The sequence below is a fragment of the Mustela erminea genome, chromosome X, assembly GCF_009829155.1.
Source record: "Mustela erminea isolate mMusErm1 chromosome X, mMusErm1.Pri, whole genome shotgun sequence".
NCBI classification, from domain to species: domain Eukaryota; kingdom Metazoa; phylum Chordata; class Mammalia; order Carnivora; family Mustelidae; genus Mustela; species Mustela erminea.
The window spans coordinates 128137676-128155586 of NC_045635.1; the positions used below are offsets into that span (position 1 = coordinate 128137676).

Genomic DNA, 17911 nt, shown 5'->3' on the forward strand with positions numbered 1-17911 from the left:
TGGGCACAGTCACTGCTGGAGCTGACCCGTGCATCCTCGGACTTCGGTTCGATTACTCTATCTAGGCTTGGCATGTGTTTGAAATTCCTCATAAGAAAAAAGAAAATTGAGGGGCGCCGGGGTGGCTCAGTGGGTTAAGCCTCTGCCTTCAGCTCAGGTCATGATCTCAGGGTCCTAGGATCAAGCCCCACATCGGGCTCTCTGCTCGGCAGGGAGCCTGTTTCTTCCCCCCAACCCTGCCTGCCCACCTGCCTCTCTGCCTACTTGTGATCTCTGTCTGTCAAATAAATAAATAAATAAAACCGTAAAAAAAAAAAAAAAAAGAAAGAAAAGAAAAAAAATTGAACAAAATCTAGAAGGGAAATTTTTCTCCTGGTGACAATTACAGGTTTATCAATTTCTCCTCATAGGTCTCTCACTCTTGCTTTAGGCCTTCAGATGCTCTGCAGACTCACTGTGGCCATGCTACCGCCACCTTTATGGTAACCTATGACAGCTGAACACAGTTACGTATCGGCTCTCTTTTCTCTATTTTTACGGCCCTATTACAGCACCTCACCCTCACCCCTCTCCTTCCGTAAAGGTTGAATGCCCAAGGCCGAAGGAGCTACCTTATCCAAGGGAACACCCTGCCCCCATTCAGTTACTACTAGCTGATGTGGGGCATAAAGGCCTACCCCTCTTTCCTGAGCTGGCTCGGGGGTAAGGGGGTCCAGCTCCCTCCGTTGTGTATGAGCGCTCTGGAGCTGCGGCAATAAATTCCCACAAACCAGGTGGCTTGAAACAGTAGGAATGTTTTCTCTCGTGGTTCTGGAGGCCAGAAGCCCAAAGTAAAGGCAGGGTTGCACGCCTTCCAAAGTCGTGGTAGGGAGAGTCTTCCTTGTCTCACTCAGTTTCATGAGGTCCTAAGCATCCGTGGGCTTGTGGCCGCACCAGCCCGGCCTCTGGCTTTATTGGGATGCAGACTTCCCTCCCTGTGTCTCTTTTGTCTCATAATGACCCTTGTCATTGGACTTAGGGCACCTAGAGAACCTGAGACGATCTCAAGATTCTTCACCACGTCGGCAAAGACACATTTTCCAAAAAAGGTCACAGTCCCCGTTTCCAGGAGTTCGGATGTGACACATCTTTTGAGGGGCCACCATTCACCCAGCTACACCTCAAGAACCCCGGTCCAGGCCTGCCTAGCCAGTCTCCACGTGGGAAGACAAGAGTGAGTGTCAGAGCCCACAGCGAAGGACCACAGGGGACTCCTCTGCCTCTGTTCCAGGGAAGGGCCCCCATAACTGTGCTACCCTTGGCCTCCTAGGACGCCTGCTCCCTGCAACCAGAAGCTAACCCTAACCCTAACCCTAACCCTAACTCTAACCCTAACCCTCTAACCCTAACCCTAACCCTAACCCTCTAACCCTAACCCTAACCCTAACCCTAAGTGAGTGTCCCAGCCCTGTCCCTCCAGTGAGCGGCAAGCAGATGCCCTCCCACAAGCATGGGCATGCCGAAGACCTCTCACTACAGACCAAGGCTCTCCTGGCCAGGGCCTGGGACACTGGAAAAAGAGAGAGAGAGAGAGAGAGAGAGAGAGAGAGAGAGAGAAGCCTGAGCTCTGGTTTTGTAAGGAGGGGTACAGCTCAGAGGCGGAGAGGGTGCCCACCTTGTGCTCAATTCCCACCCACCCGCACTCGGGACTGGACGAGAGGATGGTAGACCCCGCAGTAAGCTGGGTCTTCTTTTTTTCCCCCCGTTTGGTGGCCCTTTTTATAGTCCTGAGCTCAAGTCACTCATTATCAGTGGAGTACGTGTCCTGAGAAAGCCGTGCATTTCGGTCCTGGTTTTACCACGTCAATGGTGACCTGTAGGGAAACGAAGAGCTCAAGGCCCGCCCTGCGGACCTGCTCGCACGTTCCGGGCAGGGCAGGGGCTGTGGAGGGACAGGTCCTGGGCAGGGCAGGGGCGGTGGAGGGAAGACAGACGCGGCTCTTGGCTTCTTCCCTTCTTGCTATTCTCTTTCCCTCCATCTGCACACGGCCCTTCCTAAGGCCCCCTCGGCGCACCCCATTTTCTCATCTTCGTCCTGTTGGCTTACTGGGTGCCCTGCAGCATCCCATGGATCCCAAATGGCTGAACAGAGGACGGGATGGATGTAAAGCCCCGGGGTCTGACCCACGGGAGGCGCTCGGCCAAAGCTGCCCCTCCCCATCCCAGCGGCGGACGGTGGCGCGCTGACCACCGCCACCCAAGTCCTGGAAGCAGCCCAGATGGGAAGCAGAAGTGCCCCAGGGCGCTCGGGGAGTCAGCCCAGAACCCCAGTGGGACGCGCGGGGACCCGCGCGGGGCCCCGCCGCCCTCCCGCTGCGACGCGCATGCTCCATGCCCCCCACCCCCCGCGCCGGGTTCCCACGCCGCCGCCGCCCCGGCCCCGCCCGCTCCCCGCCCGCGTCCTGGCCCAGCTCGTCGGCTCAGGACAGACGACGGACGGCCTCGCAGAACGCGCCTCCCGAGAGCAGGTCGAAACCCGGCAGGGAATCCCGCCATCTCCTGGGGCCGCTGTCCCGGAGGGCTTCTCGGAGGCGGCAGCCTTGGCCTCGGGCCTGCCAGAGGCCGGGTGCGGGGGAGGGGGCCGGGGCGGCGGGGCGGTGGGGGGGGGGAGGGCGGCGAAGGGGAGCGAGCAGCGCGGCGGCCCGCGGAGCCCCAGTACGCCGGCCTGGCAGGACTGTGGCAGCCCAGAGCAGGGCTCCGTTTGGGCAGGGGGCGAGGGGGCGAGGGAGAGGGTCCCGGGAAAGGCAGCCAGTGTTTCCTAGTTTCACGCCTTTGACTGCGGTTCGCCTCTGACCCTGGAGCTGGCCAGAGAGCACAGGCCACCCGGCGGTAAGTTTGGGTTTTTGCGCTCTGTGTTTGGGAGCGCTGGGCAGGCTGGCGCTGTGAGGTCGCGGCGCTCCCGCCTAGGGGCACCTGGTGACCTCAGCAGGCACAGGCCTGGAGCGTCCCAGACGTATTCCCGTGGCTATAAAGGGTGGGGGTTTGTGCCCCCTCGGTGGTGTGAACCCTTGGTGGTGAGGCGCACAGCAGAAAAAAGGCCTAAGGAGAGGAAGCCCGCGGTGGCATGGAAGGCCCCCAAGAGCAGGAGAAGGGAGTGGGCTGAGCTGAGCAGGGGAACTAGCTCGAGGGGTCCGCCAGTCCACCAGCTCCTCGCTGAGCCACCAGTGTCCGCCAGGGTGCTGCAGGCCTGTTAGGGAACAAAACAGCCAAACTCCCCCCACGATGGGTCCAGTTCTAGTGGCACCACACCAACAATAAACAGCAAACATTTTAAATTCGGAATTATAGAGTGTGTTAAATGGTGGTCAGTGCCATGGGGAAAACAGAGCAGAGGAAAGAAGGTGAGGAGTTGGGTCGCGAGTTTATGTAGTTGGGTGGTGAGGTTTCTGAAGAACCTGAAGGAAACGACAGAGTATTCCACAGAGAGGAAACAACCAGTGCAAAGGCCCTGAGGTATGAGTGGCGGCATGGTGTGTGGGAGGGACCGCTCAGAAGACAGTGTGGCAGGAGTAGGGAGCAAACGGGTGGGAGGAGGGGAAGGCCAGGTCAGAAAGAGCCATGTGGGTAAAACGGACACCCCAGGGAGGGCCGTGAGCAGAGAAGGACAGAATCCCACTAGGAGGTAGCCATCCCTAGGACCAGTTCAGCCTATGTCCCCCACACCCCAGGGCAAGGGAGACATCCGTTGCGAGGGTGAGGCTCAGAGGGCTTTGCTGGGTCAGGCACCGTGGAGGCCCTGGGCTGACCTGTGGCCTCCGTAGGGCCCCGGGTCCTCAGGCCTTTCCACCAGGTGGGCGGCGAGTGATGCAGTCCCAGGGGAAGACCGTCGGAGCAAGTAGGAGGCGGCTGGGGTCTTAAATTGCCAGACCTCAGAGGAAGTTTCACCGGGCGGCCGGGGCGGGGAGGGAGAAGCCTGACTGCAGAGACTCTGCGTCACTCCTTGCCGGTGAAACAGCCCCAACTCTTGACCCTGCCTGCACGGGATTGCTGACCGCCTTTCCCGTTGTTTGTTTGTTTGCTGTTTTCTTTTTCTGGGGAAACAGCCCCATCTCGTGGTCTTCTGTAAGCATCAGCACTGAAGTCCACTGGCCGCCTCTCCCCTTCCTGAGCCATGATGCGTTTCAGTTGGCAGCCCAGAGCCTTTCCTCCCCCAGGGGGGCAGCCCCACATCCTCGGCTTTACTTGGCCCAGTCAGCAAGCATGGTGGGATTCTGCTACCCTCCTAACCCAGGCTGACTGGGCCTTCCTGGCTTCGGGGCACTGCTGCCTGATGGACCGTCACCTGTCTGCCTAGTGTCGGGTTGCCAGGAGACCTGAGCTTCGGGGCCTGGAATCATCCTTCAGCCTCTCCTTTGCCCCGGTCGCCCACCAGGGTCTTAGGAGAGGCCCCTCTCCAGTTCCACAGTCTCCGATTCTTCCTTAGGCATATGCCCCATTCCTGCCTGGGCGTTCCTCAGGATCAGGGTCTGTGAGAAGAACTTCCCATATCTCTCTTTGCAGGCTTGAGGGTATGGGAGACTAGGTCTCATGGATGGACACTTGGGTGTGACCACTGCACATGACTGGCCCCCCTGATGCACCTTGTGGCGTCGAATTTCAGTGTCAGGCTTTGTCTGCAGGCTAACCCTGTCCATAGTGTGTTTTCCTCAGGAAGTCACAGCTCAACAATCTCTTCTCTCCTGGGAGCTTCGAAGGGACCCCAGCAAGGTGCGGGAGGTGGCTTTCGATTTGCATATTTTCCAAAATGGCTCATGACCCAGCAGGACAGTCATGGTAAGGAAAAAAGAAGTTGGTGCTGTCCTTCAGAACGTTCTGGTAGTGGCCTGAGAAGCCTTGCTGCTATCAGTATTCTTCGCCCGCACACACACCTATAGCTTGTGCCAGTCCCCTGGTGGCTGACAGTGTGTCATCATGAGACACACGTGACCTGTGGACATCAAGATTATTTGACAGTGACACTTTTTGCCCCTCCCCCCTTTTTTTGTTGAGATGGGATTCACATAACATAAAACTAGCCACTTCAGAGCCAGTGACTCAGTGGCATGAAGCACATGAAGCAACCATCTCCTCTTTCTAGTTCCAGAACATTTTTTAAGATATTTATTTATTCGTTTGACAGAGAGATCACAAGTAGGCAGAGAGGCAAGGCAGAGAGAGAGGAAGAAGCAGGCTCCCCGCTGAGCAGAGAGCCGGATATGGGGCTCGATCCCAGGACCCTGGGATCATAACCTGAGCTGAAGGCAGAGGCTTTAACCCATTGAGCCACCCCGGTGCCCCAGTTCTAGAACCTTTTTATCCCCCAGAGAGAAACCCTTTCCAGGAAGCCAGCGCTCCCAGCGCCCTCCCCCTCAGCCGCTGGCCCTCACTGATCTGCTCTCTGACCCTCCGGATTTACCTGTGCTGGAGATGTCACACAGTTTGTAAGACTTCAAGCTTTCTTGATGGGAAATCACAGGTCAGTGACATTCGGAGTGATCAAAGGCAGACCTCTTTGTTACAGCTCCGAAGGAGAGGAGGCAGCCACATGGGGCCTTAATGGGGCCGGGGATAGGGGGTGGGTACTGGAGGAGGGGTAGGTAGTTTCTGCAGGTCCCTGTGCGTTGGCTAATCTAGATGATTTCTCAGGCACTGGGGCATGGGGGCTCCTTAGTTGTCGGGTGCCTGGCCCCAGAGCGTGGGAGCCTGATAAAGTGGGGGAGGGTTGGGGGAGTGTGTTTAGTGGTCCCAGAGAGGAGCCCCAGTGGGGGAGATACTTAGGGTGGGGGCTTAGCCAACTGGCCAAGAAAGGCCGAGAAAAGAGAACTTTTTGACGTAACTTGGAAACTAGGTCAAGACGGCTCTTGTGAACTACTAGATGACGTCACATAGGCGGAATTGCGCAGCATGTGGCCTCTCACGTCCATGCCTGGCTTCTTCCACGGAGCGTGAGTTCTCCAGGGTTCATCTACACCGCAGCACGGAGCAGTACTTCCCTCCTTTTTATAGCCAAACAGCATCCCACCATGGGCACAGACCCCGGTTTGCTGGGTCCCTGTCTTGGGTTCTTCCGCCCTCTGGCTGCTGCCGGTCAGGCTGCACTTAAGCCCTGTGCGTTTGTTTTGATGTGAACACCTGTGGTCAGTCCTCGGGAAGGCAATTGCTCGGTCACGTGATAGAGGGACCACGGGACGATTCTCCCTTTTGATCGCTTGCGCCGCCGTGCAGACGACAAACAGAGCGCAGGCGCCCACCTCCCCGGAGTTGCCGGAGGCCTCCAGCTTGCCTTATTGGCATGTTTCTCTTTCTTTCTGTTCCTCCTTTCCCCTGCCCCTCCCTCCTTCTCTCGGTCTCTCTCTCTCTCCCCGTCTCTCTTGCCTTTGTTTTTACAGAAATATTTTAAAGTAAGTTTACATGCCATTTTCTCCGTAAGTGCTTCACAAAGGACATTTCATTCCATGACCTGCTGCCATTATCCAGCCAACACATGACCAGCACTGGCCCCACAGTCACCCCTCCAGGCCCCCAGTGCCTTTGAGTCCTCTGTCCTGCACACCAGCATCTCACCAAGGACTCCCATTGCACTTGACTGTTGGCCATGTACATCTCTTTTCCTCTAGAACAGTCTCTCTTGCCAGCCTCCTCTTTTCGCCATGACACTGATACGAAGAGGAGACCGAGTATAGCCCACCGTCTACACCGGGCTTGTTGCTTCCTTGTGGTCTTCCCTCTGTCCCCAGGATCCTTTATAAACTGGGTGTGGGTTCTCAAAGCTGCATTAGAATCCAGCCAAGCTTTGGAAGAGCTTTGTGCACTCCCCACGGTGCCATCCCCACAGCAGGCATGTCCCAGCTCTGCCCAGGTTAGCTTTCTGCCTTGTGAGCAGCAGCAAACAGGGGAAGACATTTTGACATCACGTGGCCATCCGCTTTCCCTAGGTCTTTCACCCAATGGTTTTAGTGTTCATTCTGCTTTAAGGGATTCTTTCCATCTTCATCAGATACATGAGTTTATTAATTCTCAGCCAATGCCGATTGAAAGCTCATCACTGGTGATAAGGGACTCGGCTGCACTTTAAATGCTGCGCCACCTCTCTCCTGTAGCAGAAATAAGCTGCAGTCACCCAGACAGCATAAGCATTCGCAGCCCACTCCCCGGCCAGCCACCACCTGGTTCCTCTGCTTCCCCATGGGGCACTCCACCTTGTGGCCTCCCGTTGGTGGGGACAACAGCCTTGGAGCAAACTTTCCTTTGCCGCACTGTTTTCCGGTATTGAAAATTGATGTGGCGAAATCTGATTCTGTCCGCTTTGGCAATGACATGCTCTTCCTGCCCTTAGGGTGAGCCCCAGCTCCTGTCTGTCCCCAGAGTGCCCACACGGCCTCGCCTTCTGGACACCCCACTCCGACCCCCGTTTCAGCACCATGACCGTCTGAGGGCCGGATATGGGCCATGCCCTTAGCCTGCTGCTCTCTCTGCTCGCCCCCAGCCTTCAGCTCTCGGCCTGAAGGTCCCTCCTTCAGAGAGCACCCCTCCCCCAGCTAATGTGGGTCCCTCCAAAGTGCATCTCACTATTCTGATCTTTCTCTATTCTTCGAGAGTAGGACTGCTTCAGGCGGAGTGGTGTGTGTGTGTGTGTGTGTGTGTGTTCTGGAGTTTTTCTGTAAGGACCCCAAGCTGAGAGGAAAAGGAGTTGGCACTGGAGCTTCCAGGAACGGCTGGGAAGTTGGGGGAGGGGCGCTGCTTCCATGGGAGGAAGGTTTCCTGCGCCCTGTCTGGCCGCCCACCACCCCGATGAGGAGAGAGGCCAGGAGCCCACAGAGACGTGCGGAAGTCCTGTCCCCCAGTGGCTGTGAACGGGACCTCACTGGGCTGAGGTCATGCTGCAGTAGGGTGGGCCTCATCTCATACTTGGCTTTTTCCAACCCCGTTAGCTTCTTCGCACCCCTGCGATGGCAGCCGTTCTCTTGAAGGCCGGACCCAAGGTGAGTGGAGCTCCCTGACTTTCCCCATTTGCCACCTCTTCGTGTCTCCCCTTAACTGATGAGTTCTCTGGGTCTCCCTGCCTCCAGTGCAGTTGCTGCCCGCCCATTCTGGGATTCATGGGGATCAAGTCCCCTGCAGCCACAGGAATGACTTGTTTTAGGTGCCAGTGTCTTTTGAAGATGTGTCCGTGTACTTCACCAAGACAGAATGGAAGCTTCTGGATGTCCAACAAAGGATCCTCTACAAGACAGTGATGCTGGAAAACTATCATCATTTGGTGTCCCTGGGTAAGGATTGGACACACATATCTAATTCCCCTACTCTGTTTCTGTTTCTGTTTAAGTTTCTTTGTTTGTTGGTTACTGTGAGCCCAAGAATAAATGCATTTTCCCATCGGAGCAGTAATCTCCTGGAGCCCGGCTTTTGTCTCAGTAGGACAGTTTTTAGCTAAATGGTTTTGACCTGCAAGTGGTAAATGCATGGGCCCCCATCGAACTTATTTTGCATCTAAAATCACAGGTTAAGTAAAAGATAGATGCACATTATCCTTGAATATTTATATGCTGCTGTAGACTTTTTTCATTATCAAGGTGGAATTGTACATTCATTTCATATTATGGAGTTCAGCTGCTCTTTTTCCTTGTATCAAGGCTAAGACGTGCACTCGGCTCTCCAGCCTATAGAAATCCGGAAAGGAGCTGGGCAGGACCCCCCCACACACACACACCGCTGCCGCAGGCTTGCAGGGGTCTGTTTGCTCCATTTCTTTCCTACAGATTTCATCTCCCTAATCTAACCACACAGAGGGAGACTAGTTTCTTCCCCTTGGTTCTTTCTGACCCTCACCATGCAGATCCAGGGCTCAAAGGGGAGTTCAGGATTCGTCCGCTGAGTTCGGCATAAAGGGACTGAGCCATCTGTTCTGTTCAATGATGGAAATGGGGCTTCAGCGCTCCAGGCGCAGGCGTGCCTCAGCTGTGTCAGTTCCTGACCCTCCCCAGGGCCTTTGTGTGCCACCTCCCACAAATCCCTGCCCTTAGTCCCGGGGGATCTTCAAACAGATTACCCCATTTCCCACATGCCTGCTGCCCTCCCCTGGGGCCAAATAGTAACATGGTTATGCTCTTGACCCCAGTCCCCATGGACTTTGGACTGCCCATGGCCACTGCGGGCTCCCATACGTTCAAATTCCTTTGCTTCCATCAAGAGAAATCTGTCCTTGCTCTGGACCTTTGCAGTGGCACTCTCTTAGAGGCTTCTCTGTTCTCTGTTCCGGACGATAGGAAGGCTGGGCTGAGTACAGGAATGTCACTGATCTGCTTCATTTCCATGGACAGGATTTTTATCCACCAAGCCTCACCTGGTGTCCTGGCTGGAACAAGGGGAGGGGCCCTGGACAACAGACATCTGGAGAACACCGGCCACCGCGGGGACGCAGACAGGTGATTGTGGGGCGCCGGGCTGGCTGCCCTGAGCCAGTCGCAAGGAGCAGCCGCCCAAGCAGGGTATTGTGACCACTTTGGGTGGGAAATTCCCTTTTGTGGCCCACTTAAATCGCCCAGGGAGTCCCCGTTGAGACCCTGGGTGAAGACAGCACCTCTTGCCGGTCCCTCCACTGCTTCCAGCTCCCTCCCGCGCCCCGTCCCCCTGTCCTGATCTGTTCCTTCTCAGCTTTGGTGTGGGCCTGAGGCGGGAGAACGAACCCTAAATAGAGCTGCGGGGAGAGCGACCCTGGTGGGTGCTCTGTGTCGTTACAGGAGGCGGGATACAGACTGGGACGTCGGTTTCCGCACAGAAGCGTGATCCCGAAGAACTCCCGGGTCCCGATCGTCGGGCTGGTGACGATCGCCCGGTGGCCTGGCCGCCAGGGGACGCGCCGGAGCAGGGAGTGAGACGGGCTCCCTCTCCGCAGACGGGGTCCAGCAGGGGTGACCCTCCCCGGGAGAAAGGTCCCGGCAGCCCGTCTGGGGCGGCGGGAGAGACGCGGCTGAGGAGCAGCCCCCGCGTCGGGCAGGAGAGGGTTCCCGGGCGGCAGGGAGCGCGCGGCGCCGAGAAGCGCTACGTGTGCCAGCAGTGCGGCCGCGCGTTCAGCCGCAGCTCCAACCTCATCAAGCACCGGGTCATCCACAGCGGCGAGAAGCCGTACGCGTGCGGCGAGTGCGGGAAGCTCTTCCGGCGGAGCTTCGCGCTGCTGGAGCACCGGCGCACGCACAGCGGCGAGCGGCCGTACGCGTGCGGGGACTGCGGCAAGGCCTTCACGCGCAGCTCCAACCTCATCAAGCACCAGGTCATCCACAGCGGCGAGAAGCCGTACGCGTGCCCCGAGTGCGGGAAGCCGTTCCGGCGCCGCTTCGCGCTGCTGGAGCACCGGCGCACGCACAGCGGCGAGCGGCCGTACGCGTGCGGGGACTGCGGCAAGGCCTTCCGCCGCAGCTCCAACCTCATCGAGCACCAGCGCACGCACCGCGGCGACAAGCCGTACGCGTGCGGCCAGTGCGCCAAGGCCTTCAAGGGTGTGTCACAGCTCATCCACCACCAGCGCAGCCACAGCGGCGACAGGCCTTTCACGTGCAAGCAGTGCGGCAAGGCCTTCCGCGGCTGCTCGGGGCTCAGCCAGCACCAGCGCGCGCACAGCGGAGAGCGGCCCTACGCGTGCCCCGACTGCGGCCGCGCGTTCAGCCGCCGAGCCAACCTCTGCAAGCACCGGGCGCTGCACCGCCGGGACCGGCCCTACGCGTGTCCGCGCTGTGGGCGGCGCCCCCCGGAGCCCCGGGCCGCGCAGGGGGCCGAGCCGCGGCGGCCCCGCGCCGGGAACGGCCGTTGCGCCGAGTGCGGCCAAGCCCTCCGGGCCCCGCGGCGGCCGGGCCGGCCCCAGAAGCCCCGCGGCGGGAGGAGGCCCGCGGGGAGGAGCGACGGCGGGGCGGAGGGCGAGGCGGCCCCGGGCGACGCGGGCTGTGCGGCGGCCCCCCGCGCGGTGTGACACGACCGGGCTTCGAAACGGGGCGCCTGGTGCTCCTCTCAGCCCGACGACGGTGCCTGCGGGCGCTGCAGCGCGTGCTCCCAGGCCCGCGGGCCTCAGGACCCCTGTGGCGGCGGCGGGGGGGGGCGGGGGCCACCCTGTGACGAGAGCCCCTGTCCCCGCCGCCCGCCGCCCGCACCCGCGCCTTGGGTTCCTCTTGCGAGACCGTGGGCTTCAGCCCCAGACTGCTTAGTGTTTCCGGGTAGAAGCACTCCGAGCACTTTAATCCTTTAAGCGCCTGTCCGCGGAGGGGACTTGAGGGAACTCTGCGACTGGACTGTGGCTGGACTGTGTGACGTCACCGCAGACTCATCAGTTCAGAAATTGTCTGGAAATGGATTTGGGCAAACACGTTCGTGGCCTGCCCCAGCCGGCTTGTCCCGCCGCAGGAAGTGATGTCTCTGAGCCTGCCGCTCGAGAGAAGGAACAGGACATCCCGCTAGCACGCTGAGCAGGGACCCCTTTCTTTCCCGGGCCACTTGTCCTTGTGCCTGAGAGCCACAGCCGCCCACGGGTGCCTCCGGCTGCTTCTCCGAGGAGCCGCAGCGTCCAGCTCGCATCTTCCCAGAGGCCTGGGGCGGGGCTGCGTATGGGAGACACTCTGATCTCTCACTGGACGGGGCTCCGGGCAAGGCGTGTCTTCCCTGTCCACCAGGCTCACCCTCCTCACTGCCTTCTGCTCCCCCAGACCCCACCAGCGAAGACCACCCCGGGCTCTCCGCCCCTCCTCCCCACCCTCAGTGCCTAGAGCTTCCCACAGCGCTGCGCTCTGCCAAGGCAAGGTCCTGCGGGAAGGCAACAAGCTGGGTTAGGGATTCGCACAGAGCGGCCGGCAGTGGCTCTCTCGTTGGATCTGCCTTTCATAGGACATTTCTTATAATACTGAAGATTCAGCTGCTTTAAATATTTTCGCATTCAGGAGTAATGTAAGTTAAAGATAGAGATATTTGCCTCATGAGAGAGTTAGAAAATCGCTCCTTAAATAAGACTCCCCCACCCTGTGAGAAGACCTCGGAGGAGAGAAAACCCGGACCCTCCTCTCTCCCTCCTCCTCAGCCCCACGGAGGCAGGGCGGCTGGCAGTGTCCTCACTGGCCGGCCACCTCCTTCCGGCCCTCTTCACTGCCAGGCTCTCCGGCGGGCAAGTGGTAGGTCCCCACTGGGCCTCCGAGGAGCCTGGGCGCCTACCCTGCCACACAGGAGAGGTTCGACTGGACATCAGGACAGTGAGGAAAAACCTGGAGATGCAGAATTCCTTCCGAGCAGGCATCTTGGAGCTCTGATCACTAAGATGACCCCAAAAAAGAGAGATACAGGTAGACAGAAACAAAGACATAGAGAAGTTTGATCTAGCTATATCAAAAAGAGTTTGATACTATTTATGGAAAGTTCTAGAGTTCTTATATCTTGCTTTTATCTCATAGCCCTTTACTGGGTCTGTGTCCCCTTGTCCTTTGTCTTCTTTGTGTCACGTTCATGTTTGCTAGCACTTCAGAAACATGTGAAATGAATATGGCCCCCTTAGCACTTTACCTCCAGCCCCATCTGAGGGGGTCAAATGGATCTGCATCTTGAGGTTCTCCAAGGGAAAAAGAAGTATCAGCAACAGTGTCTTTGAAGTCCATGGACAGGTCATTGGGAAGCATGTGTTTCCCTGAGGCACAGACGATCTTTGAAGGCAGGCAAGGGGTCAGGAAACCAGTCCCCGTGCAGAGCAAGGAACAGAGGCAGGAGGCCACGCACGTGGACTCCACTCTCATTCGGTTCAACCGTGGCCTGGCCAAGATTGGGACGACAACCACCACGTGAGGGGAACCAGACAGAGACCAGATCCATGGGCTCCCGTGTTCGTTTCCATCGCTCTCGTAAGTGAACAGCATGTGATGTCATCCCATCTGTCCCGCCGGACAAGCCGACTTCACTTCTCCCGTGAACTCCTTTTCTCATGGGACCCATACCCAAAGGTGACTGGCTACAGGGGGTGATGTACAGGTGTTTTCAGCAGAGGGTGCTGGACATTTGTGCTCTGATTTTGGAGCACCCGAAAGGTTCCAGGGTCCCCAAACACTTACCCAGATAAATGACATTTAAAATAGCAGTGCATCTTTTTGTCAGTTCTCTGTCTAATTTTGCTTGTCTTCATGACATTTTCACTGCAGTGTGATTATGAGTGTCATTTTCTCTCCTGTGTGGAATAAAAGCCAGACCACTTGCTCTCTGACACCTTGGATCCTTTGCAAGAGCTGTTTAAAGGCCATGGCTCCACCCCCATGTAACTGGGGGTTACATGTCCTGACTGAATTCATTTACTTTAGGGGCAAACAAATAAGGAGGCTCTAAGGTGCTAGCCTTGAACAGAGCCCTCTCGTGCTTTAAAGTGAGCAGATAGCAGTTGGGTTAAAGGTACCAGGAAAGACTCTGAGTGTGGAACTCGGGGGCGAGCCGAGAGACTATGTTTGCATGAGGGTAAGGCAGAAACCTTGGAGGGCGACACACCTGGGAATCAAGGGAAGCCATCCGAGACCGGTGGGACACCGTGACTCGGAGACCAGGAACGGCAGAGAGGCACAGCAGCACCATGAGAAACGCAGCTGTGTGTTCCCTCCAGTTGCCTTTGTATCTTTGGGCAACATGGCAGCACCCACACGCCCTCCGGTGTGGGCCCGTGCAGCCCCGCGTGGGTCTGGACACAAGACGGCTCCGCCTTCACCCTTCTGGCTGGCGCTCGGGCATCACAGGCGCCGCAGGATTGCCTCCTCCACAGACGACTCTCCGACTCCCCAGGAACGGCTCAGGACCTTCATGCCTTTGCCCAGCCTGAGGGACACAGCCGGCCCTCCGCCGGGGTGCTGACTGTGTGTCTTGCTAGGTAGCAGAGGTGACGACTGCGGTCCTGAGGCCAGAGCAGGGGTGAGTATCAGGGTGGTAGAGGTCAAGGGACTTCGGGCAGAATGGAGGGAAGAAGGGGGAGCCCACGTGTGGTCAGGAGCCCTGGAAGAGCAGAGGGGTTCCTACAGGATGGTTGTGGGGTCCCTGGGAGCACAACGCAGGAAAGCCTGGGATGCTGGATGGAGAATTTTGGTCTCTGGTTCCTGATGAGGAGCAAGTTTTTGTTAGCATGAAAGAATTATTCTCAGATGGAGGAGGGGAAGTTCACATACATTATAACACCATCATCAGCCAGACGGTTCTGATGTCCATTACGTGCGGAGCCATGACGGTCTGGTGCAAGCAGCCACAGCTGACATTCTCAGGCGTCCCATTTGCCGTGGCGTTGCCCACTGGTTGCCTCCGACACAACTCTGTGACTTCCCAGCACGGGGGTGTCTGTGACTTCACAGCACGGGGCAGTCTGTGACTTCACAGCACGGGGCACACCCAGGCTGGGAAGTCAGGGCTTCCTCATCTCTCTTATATAGAGGTGTAAGTGGCGTGTGTACACCTGTGAAAACGTCAGCACACTGAAGATGGTCACCATAAACACCCAGCACCCCAAAAGTTACCTGCCCCCCTCACTGCAGCCTCCCTGCCCTTCCCAGCTTCCCATTCCCACAACCGCATTTGCATGTGTGTCGGTCCTTAACTTCACACTACCAAGCACCGTTCAAATGGGTGGATGGACCACGAGACCTCCTGGACACTGGCTGATGCACTTACTTTCGGGGTGTTGCCCCGCGTGGGGCCATGACATTCGTGCACAGGGGTTTGTGGGGGTACATGGAACTCTCATGTCCCTCTGAGCCACCCATATCTCCTTTGGTAAAGCACTCAAATCTTTTGCCCGTTTATAATTGATTCATTTGTCTTTTCATGTGGTTGTAAAGTTCTAGATACAAGTCCTTTGGCACACATGTTTTGCAAATATTTTCTTCCAGACTGAGGCTTGCCTTTCTATTTTCATAACAGTGTTTTCTGAAGAACAGACGTTGTTTTATTTTGCAGAAGCCCAGGGAATGGGTTTTTTAATTTTATGGCTCGTACTTCCTGTGCCACAGTTAAGAAGCCTTTGCAAAACTCAAGTCACGACAGTTGGGCCCTCCGTCTTCCTCCGGGAACCGTGGAGCTTTCGCTCTTACATTTGGGTCTTTGACCTATTTGGACTTCATGTTTGTGTGTGGTGCCAGGTGAATTCACAATTTCCTTTTCTTCCGTGCGGGTGTCCAGCTTCTCCAGCTCCGTCCGTGGTGAAGGTGATCTTTGCTACTTGTCCGGCAGACTTCCACTTAGGTCTCAGCCGGAACTAGGTCACATGGCCACCCTGCACTGGAAAAGAGGCTGGGGAAAACCGGGGACAGGACTGTCATGACCTGTCACCTGAGGCTGAGCCCACTGATGCCCTGAACAAAATTGGGGTCTTATCCCCAGAGGAGAGGCCGGAATGTAAATTGGGTGATGTTATGGATTGAATTATGTCCCCCCAAAAGCCATGTTGAAGTCCTAGCCCCCAGTGACCTCAGAATGTGACCTTATATATAAATAGGGTCTTCGCAGATTAACGAGTTACGATGAGGCCCTACCCAGGTAAATCTGGATGATGTCATCTCCTGATGTTTAATGCAACTGTATCCACGGAGAACCAATAAGGGCACATTCGCACGGATGCTGTGTGAATGTGGACAGACCATTCGGATGCTGCCCCCTTGGCCCCCAGGAACATGCTTGGGGTGTCGGAGGCCATGTGGCTGGGAAGCCAGTGCCGAGTTCCTTCTCGCTCCCCACTGGGGCCCAGGACAGAAGAGGCACATGTGTGGGAAAGGTCCGTGACTCCCGGCTCCTTCTCTTTCTCCGCAAGCAGGATTTCCAGGTTCTCAACCGAACACCCCCGGCAGCCAGGTAAACTGCTCCGCACACCCAAGTTGCTGGGGTCAGAGAGCAGAGGCGTTGCTAGCCGTCAACAGCCAGCCCGCCTCCTCCTAGCGCCCTCCTGCCTGGCGCCCTGGGACCCCTCCCTGCCACCCCCCCCCACCCCCGTCATCCCAGCACTTCCTGCCTTCTCTTCCATGCCCCTGGGTCAGGCCCAGGGCAGCTGTGCAAGCACTTTCCAAGACTCCTGCGTCTGCCAGGCTGGTGGAAGTGAGAAGAGGTGCAGAGACAGCAGGTAGGGGAGCTGAGTGTGCAGGGGGGGGGGCTGCCCCCTGCATCCAGCGGAGAGCCGTCCTGGTGGGAGTCTAGGCGGTTCCGAGGACGCCGAGCGTGCTTCCGGCCTGCGATCAGCAGCACAGAGCTTCAGCCCGGCGCCCACGTCGCTCCGCATGGAAGAACAAATGTGGCAGAATTTTCCCTGACGGAAGGAGACCTTGCTCCTGGCCCTGTCTCCGAGCACTTGCATGAGAAACCGAAATAAGCCTCCTGCCAGCCTCAGAGCCCAGGAAGGTTCTTCACAAGGGTCCCAGAGGCACCTACTTGAAACGCACTGTCGAGGAAGGTAGGCCCCTTGGCTCCCGCTCTAGCCTCTGGCCACCTGCCTGCCACAGAGACAGAGCTTTCAGTGTCCTTAGGATAAAGGCGATTCACTAGCCCAGATGGCCACACTGGTTACCAGGCGTAATGAACCATCCTGGTTCATGGCAAGTTTGCCTGTGACTACCTGCGTGGCCTGGTGGGCAATTCCGTGTAACACTTCATAGTCACATTGTTTGCTTTCTTTTCTACACTTGTGAAGAGGACTGTGGGGGGGCACGACCTTTAGTTTCTCTCAAAACAGGCAGGTCAGGGGGAGGGGGCCGAAGTGAGAGGACGTAGATCGGGCACAGGGATGAACGTGGCTTCTACCCCCACCCTCCGCCTGTCTGGGACTAGAGACGGTCGCACTTCACACCACTTACGAGACCCTAAGAGCTGAGGCTGCATCTGAGGGCGGTTAAAAAGGAGATGGAAACTGAGCAGCTTTGTATCCGTGTATCCTAACTCCCCTGCACACCTATGGATCATAGGCAAGGTTTTATATGCTAGGCAGACCCCAATAAAGCTGGAAAGAAAAATTAAATTAAATTAAAATTCTAAAAACTTTTAAAAAATTAAGAGACCTGCCTGGAATGCCAGCCAAAATACAAGAAATAAAGAGAAGGGTCAGATAGGAAAGACGTTAACAACCGATTAAAGAAAACCCCCTTGAGAAGACAAAGGCCCCTCAGCTCCAAACCAGATTGCCCCAGAGCTGGGCCGTGCCTGGTGAACATTCCTGAACTCCCAGGATAACTGGAACCTCCTAGAAGCTTCCAAACAAAAGAAATCAGCCACAGCAGGAGGGGATCCGAGTGAGCCCGCTATCCAGGCAGCTCTGGAAGCCAGAAGCTGGAGTCATGCCTGCAGGCCTGGTGGTCGGGGGCAGCCCTGCTACTCCCTCCCCCAGCCAGTCACTCACCCAGCAGGGGACAGGAAGCCGAAGTTCAGGAACTATGCGTAGTGGAAGAAAAGCTGCTGGACCACACAGGGCAGAGGCCCCTGGGAGCAGCAGCTGCGGCCATCACCTTGCAAGCTGGGCAGTGCTGCCTCCGTGTGGGGCAGAAAGCCCAGAGAACAGGCACAGTGCTGGTTCATTCTGTGTGTCAACTTGGCTAGGCTAGGTTTTTGGTAAAACACCACTGTCAGAGTCACCGTGAGGGATTTTTTTCTTTTTTTAGGCGAGATTAATACCAAAATCAGTAGACTCCGAGGCGAGCAGATCGGCCTCCATAAATGCGGCTCTTCCCTGAATCTGCAGCCCCCAAAACTGTGTGGGCCCATTTCCTGGTCTGTTGCTCAGGAGAATCCCAACTGATACAGTTATAAGCCTGGAAGCATGAGCATGCAGCTACTAGACAGGCCAATGAACTGCAGTTATCACGGGACAGTTTCACATAATGTCACAGAATTGGATCGATGCAGTAGACAAAATGAGTCGGAATGTGAA

At 57.0% G+C, this 17911-nt stretch overlaps 1 protein-coding gene across 5 annotated transcripts; it reads left to right on the top strand.

Moving 5' to 3' along the window:
- The first annotated feature begins 2655 nt into the window (after positions 1-2655).
- Positions 2656-14284, top strand: ZFP92 (ZFP92 zinc finger protein). 5 transcript variants are annotated; one of them, XM_032331364.1, is made up of 6 exons: positions 2898-4812; positions 5343-5455; positions 7950-8000; positions 8162-8288; positions 9339-9443; positions 9759-14284. In XM_032331364.1, the coding sequence occupies exons 1-6, from the start codon at positions 4614-4616 to the stop codon at positions 10979-10981; spliced, it is 1818 nt and encodes a 605-aa protein (XP_032187255.1). In that variant the 5' UTR covers positions 2898-4613; the 3' UTR covers positions 10982-14284. The 5 variants fall into 5 exon arrangements, with proteins under 5 accessions (XP_032187256.1, XP_032187255.1, XP_032187259.1 ...); XM_032331365.1 differs by lacking the exons at positions 2898-4812; positions 5343-5455 and adding an exon at positions 2656-2868 and having other exon boundaries at positions 9759-14283; XM_032331368.1 differs by lacking the exon at positions 2898-4812 and having other exon boundaries at positions 5275-5455; positions 9759-14283.
- Positions 14285-17911: the final 3627 nt, after the last annotated feature.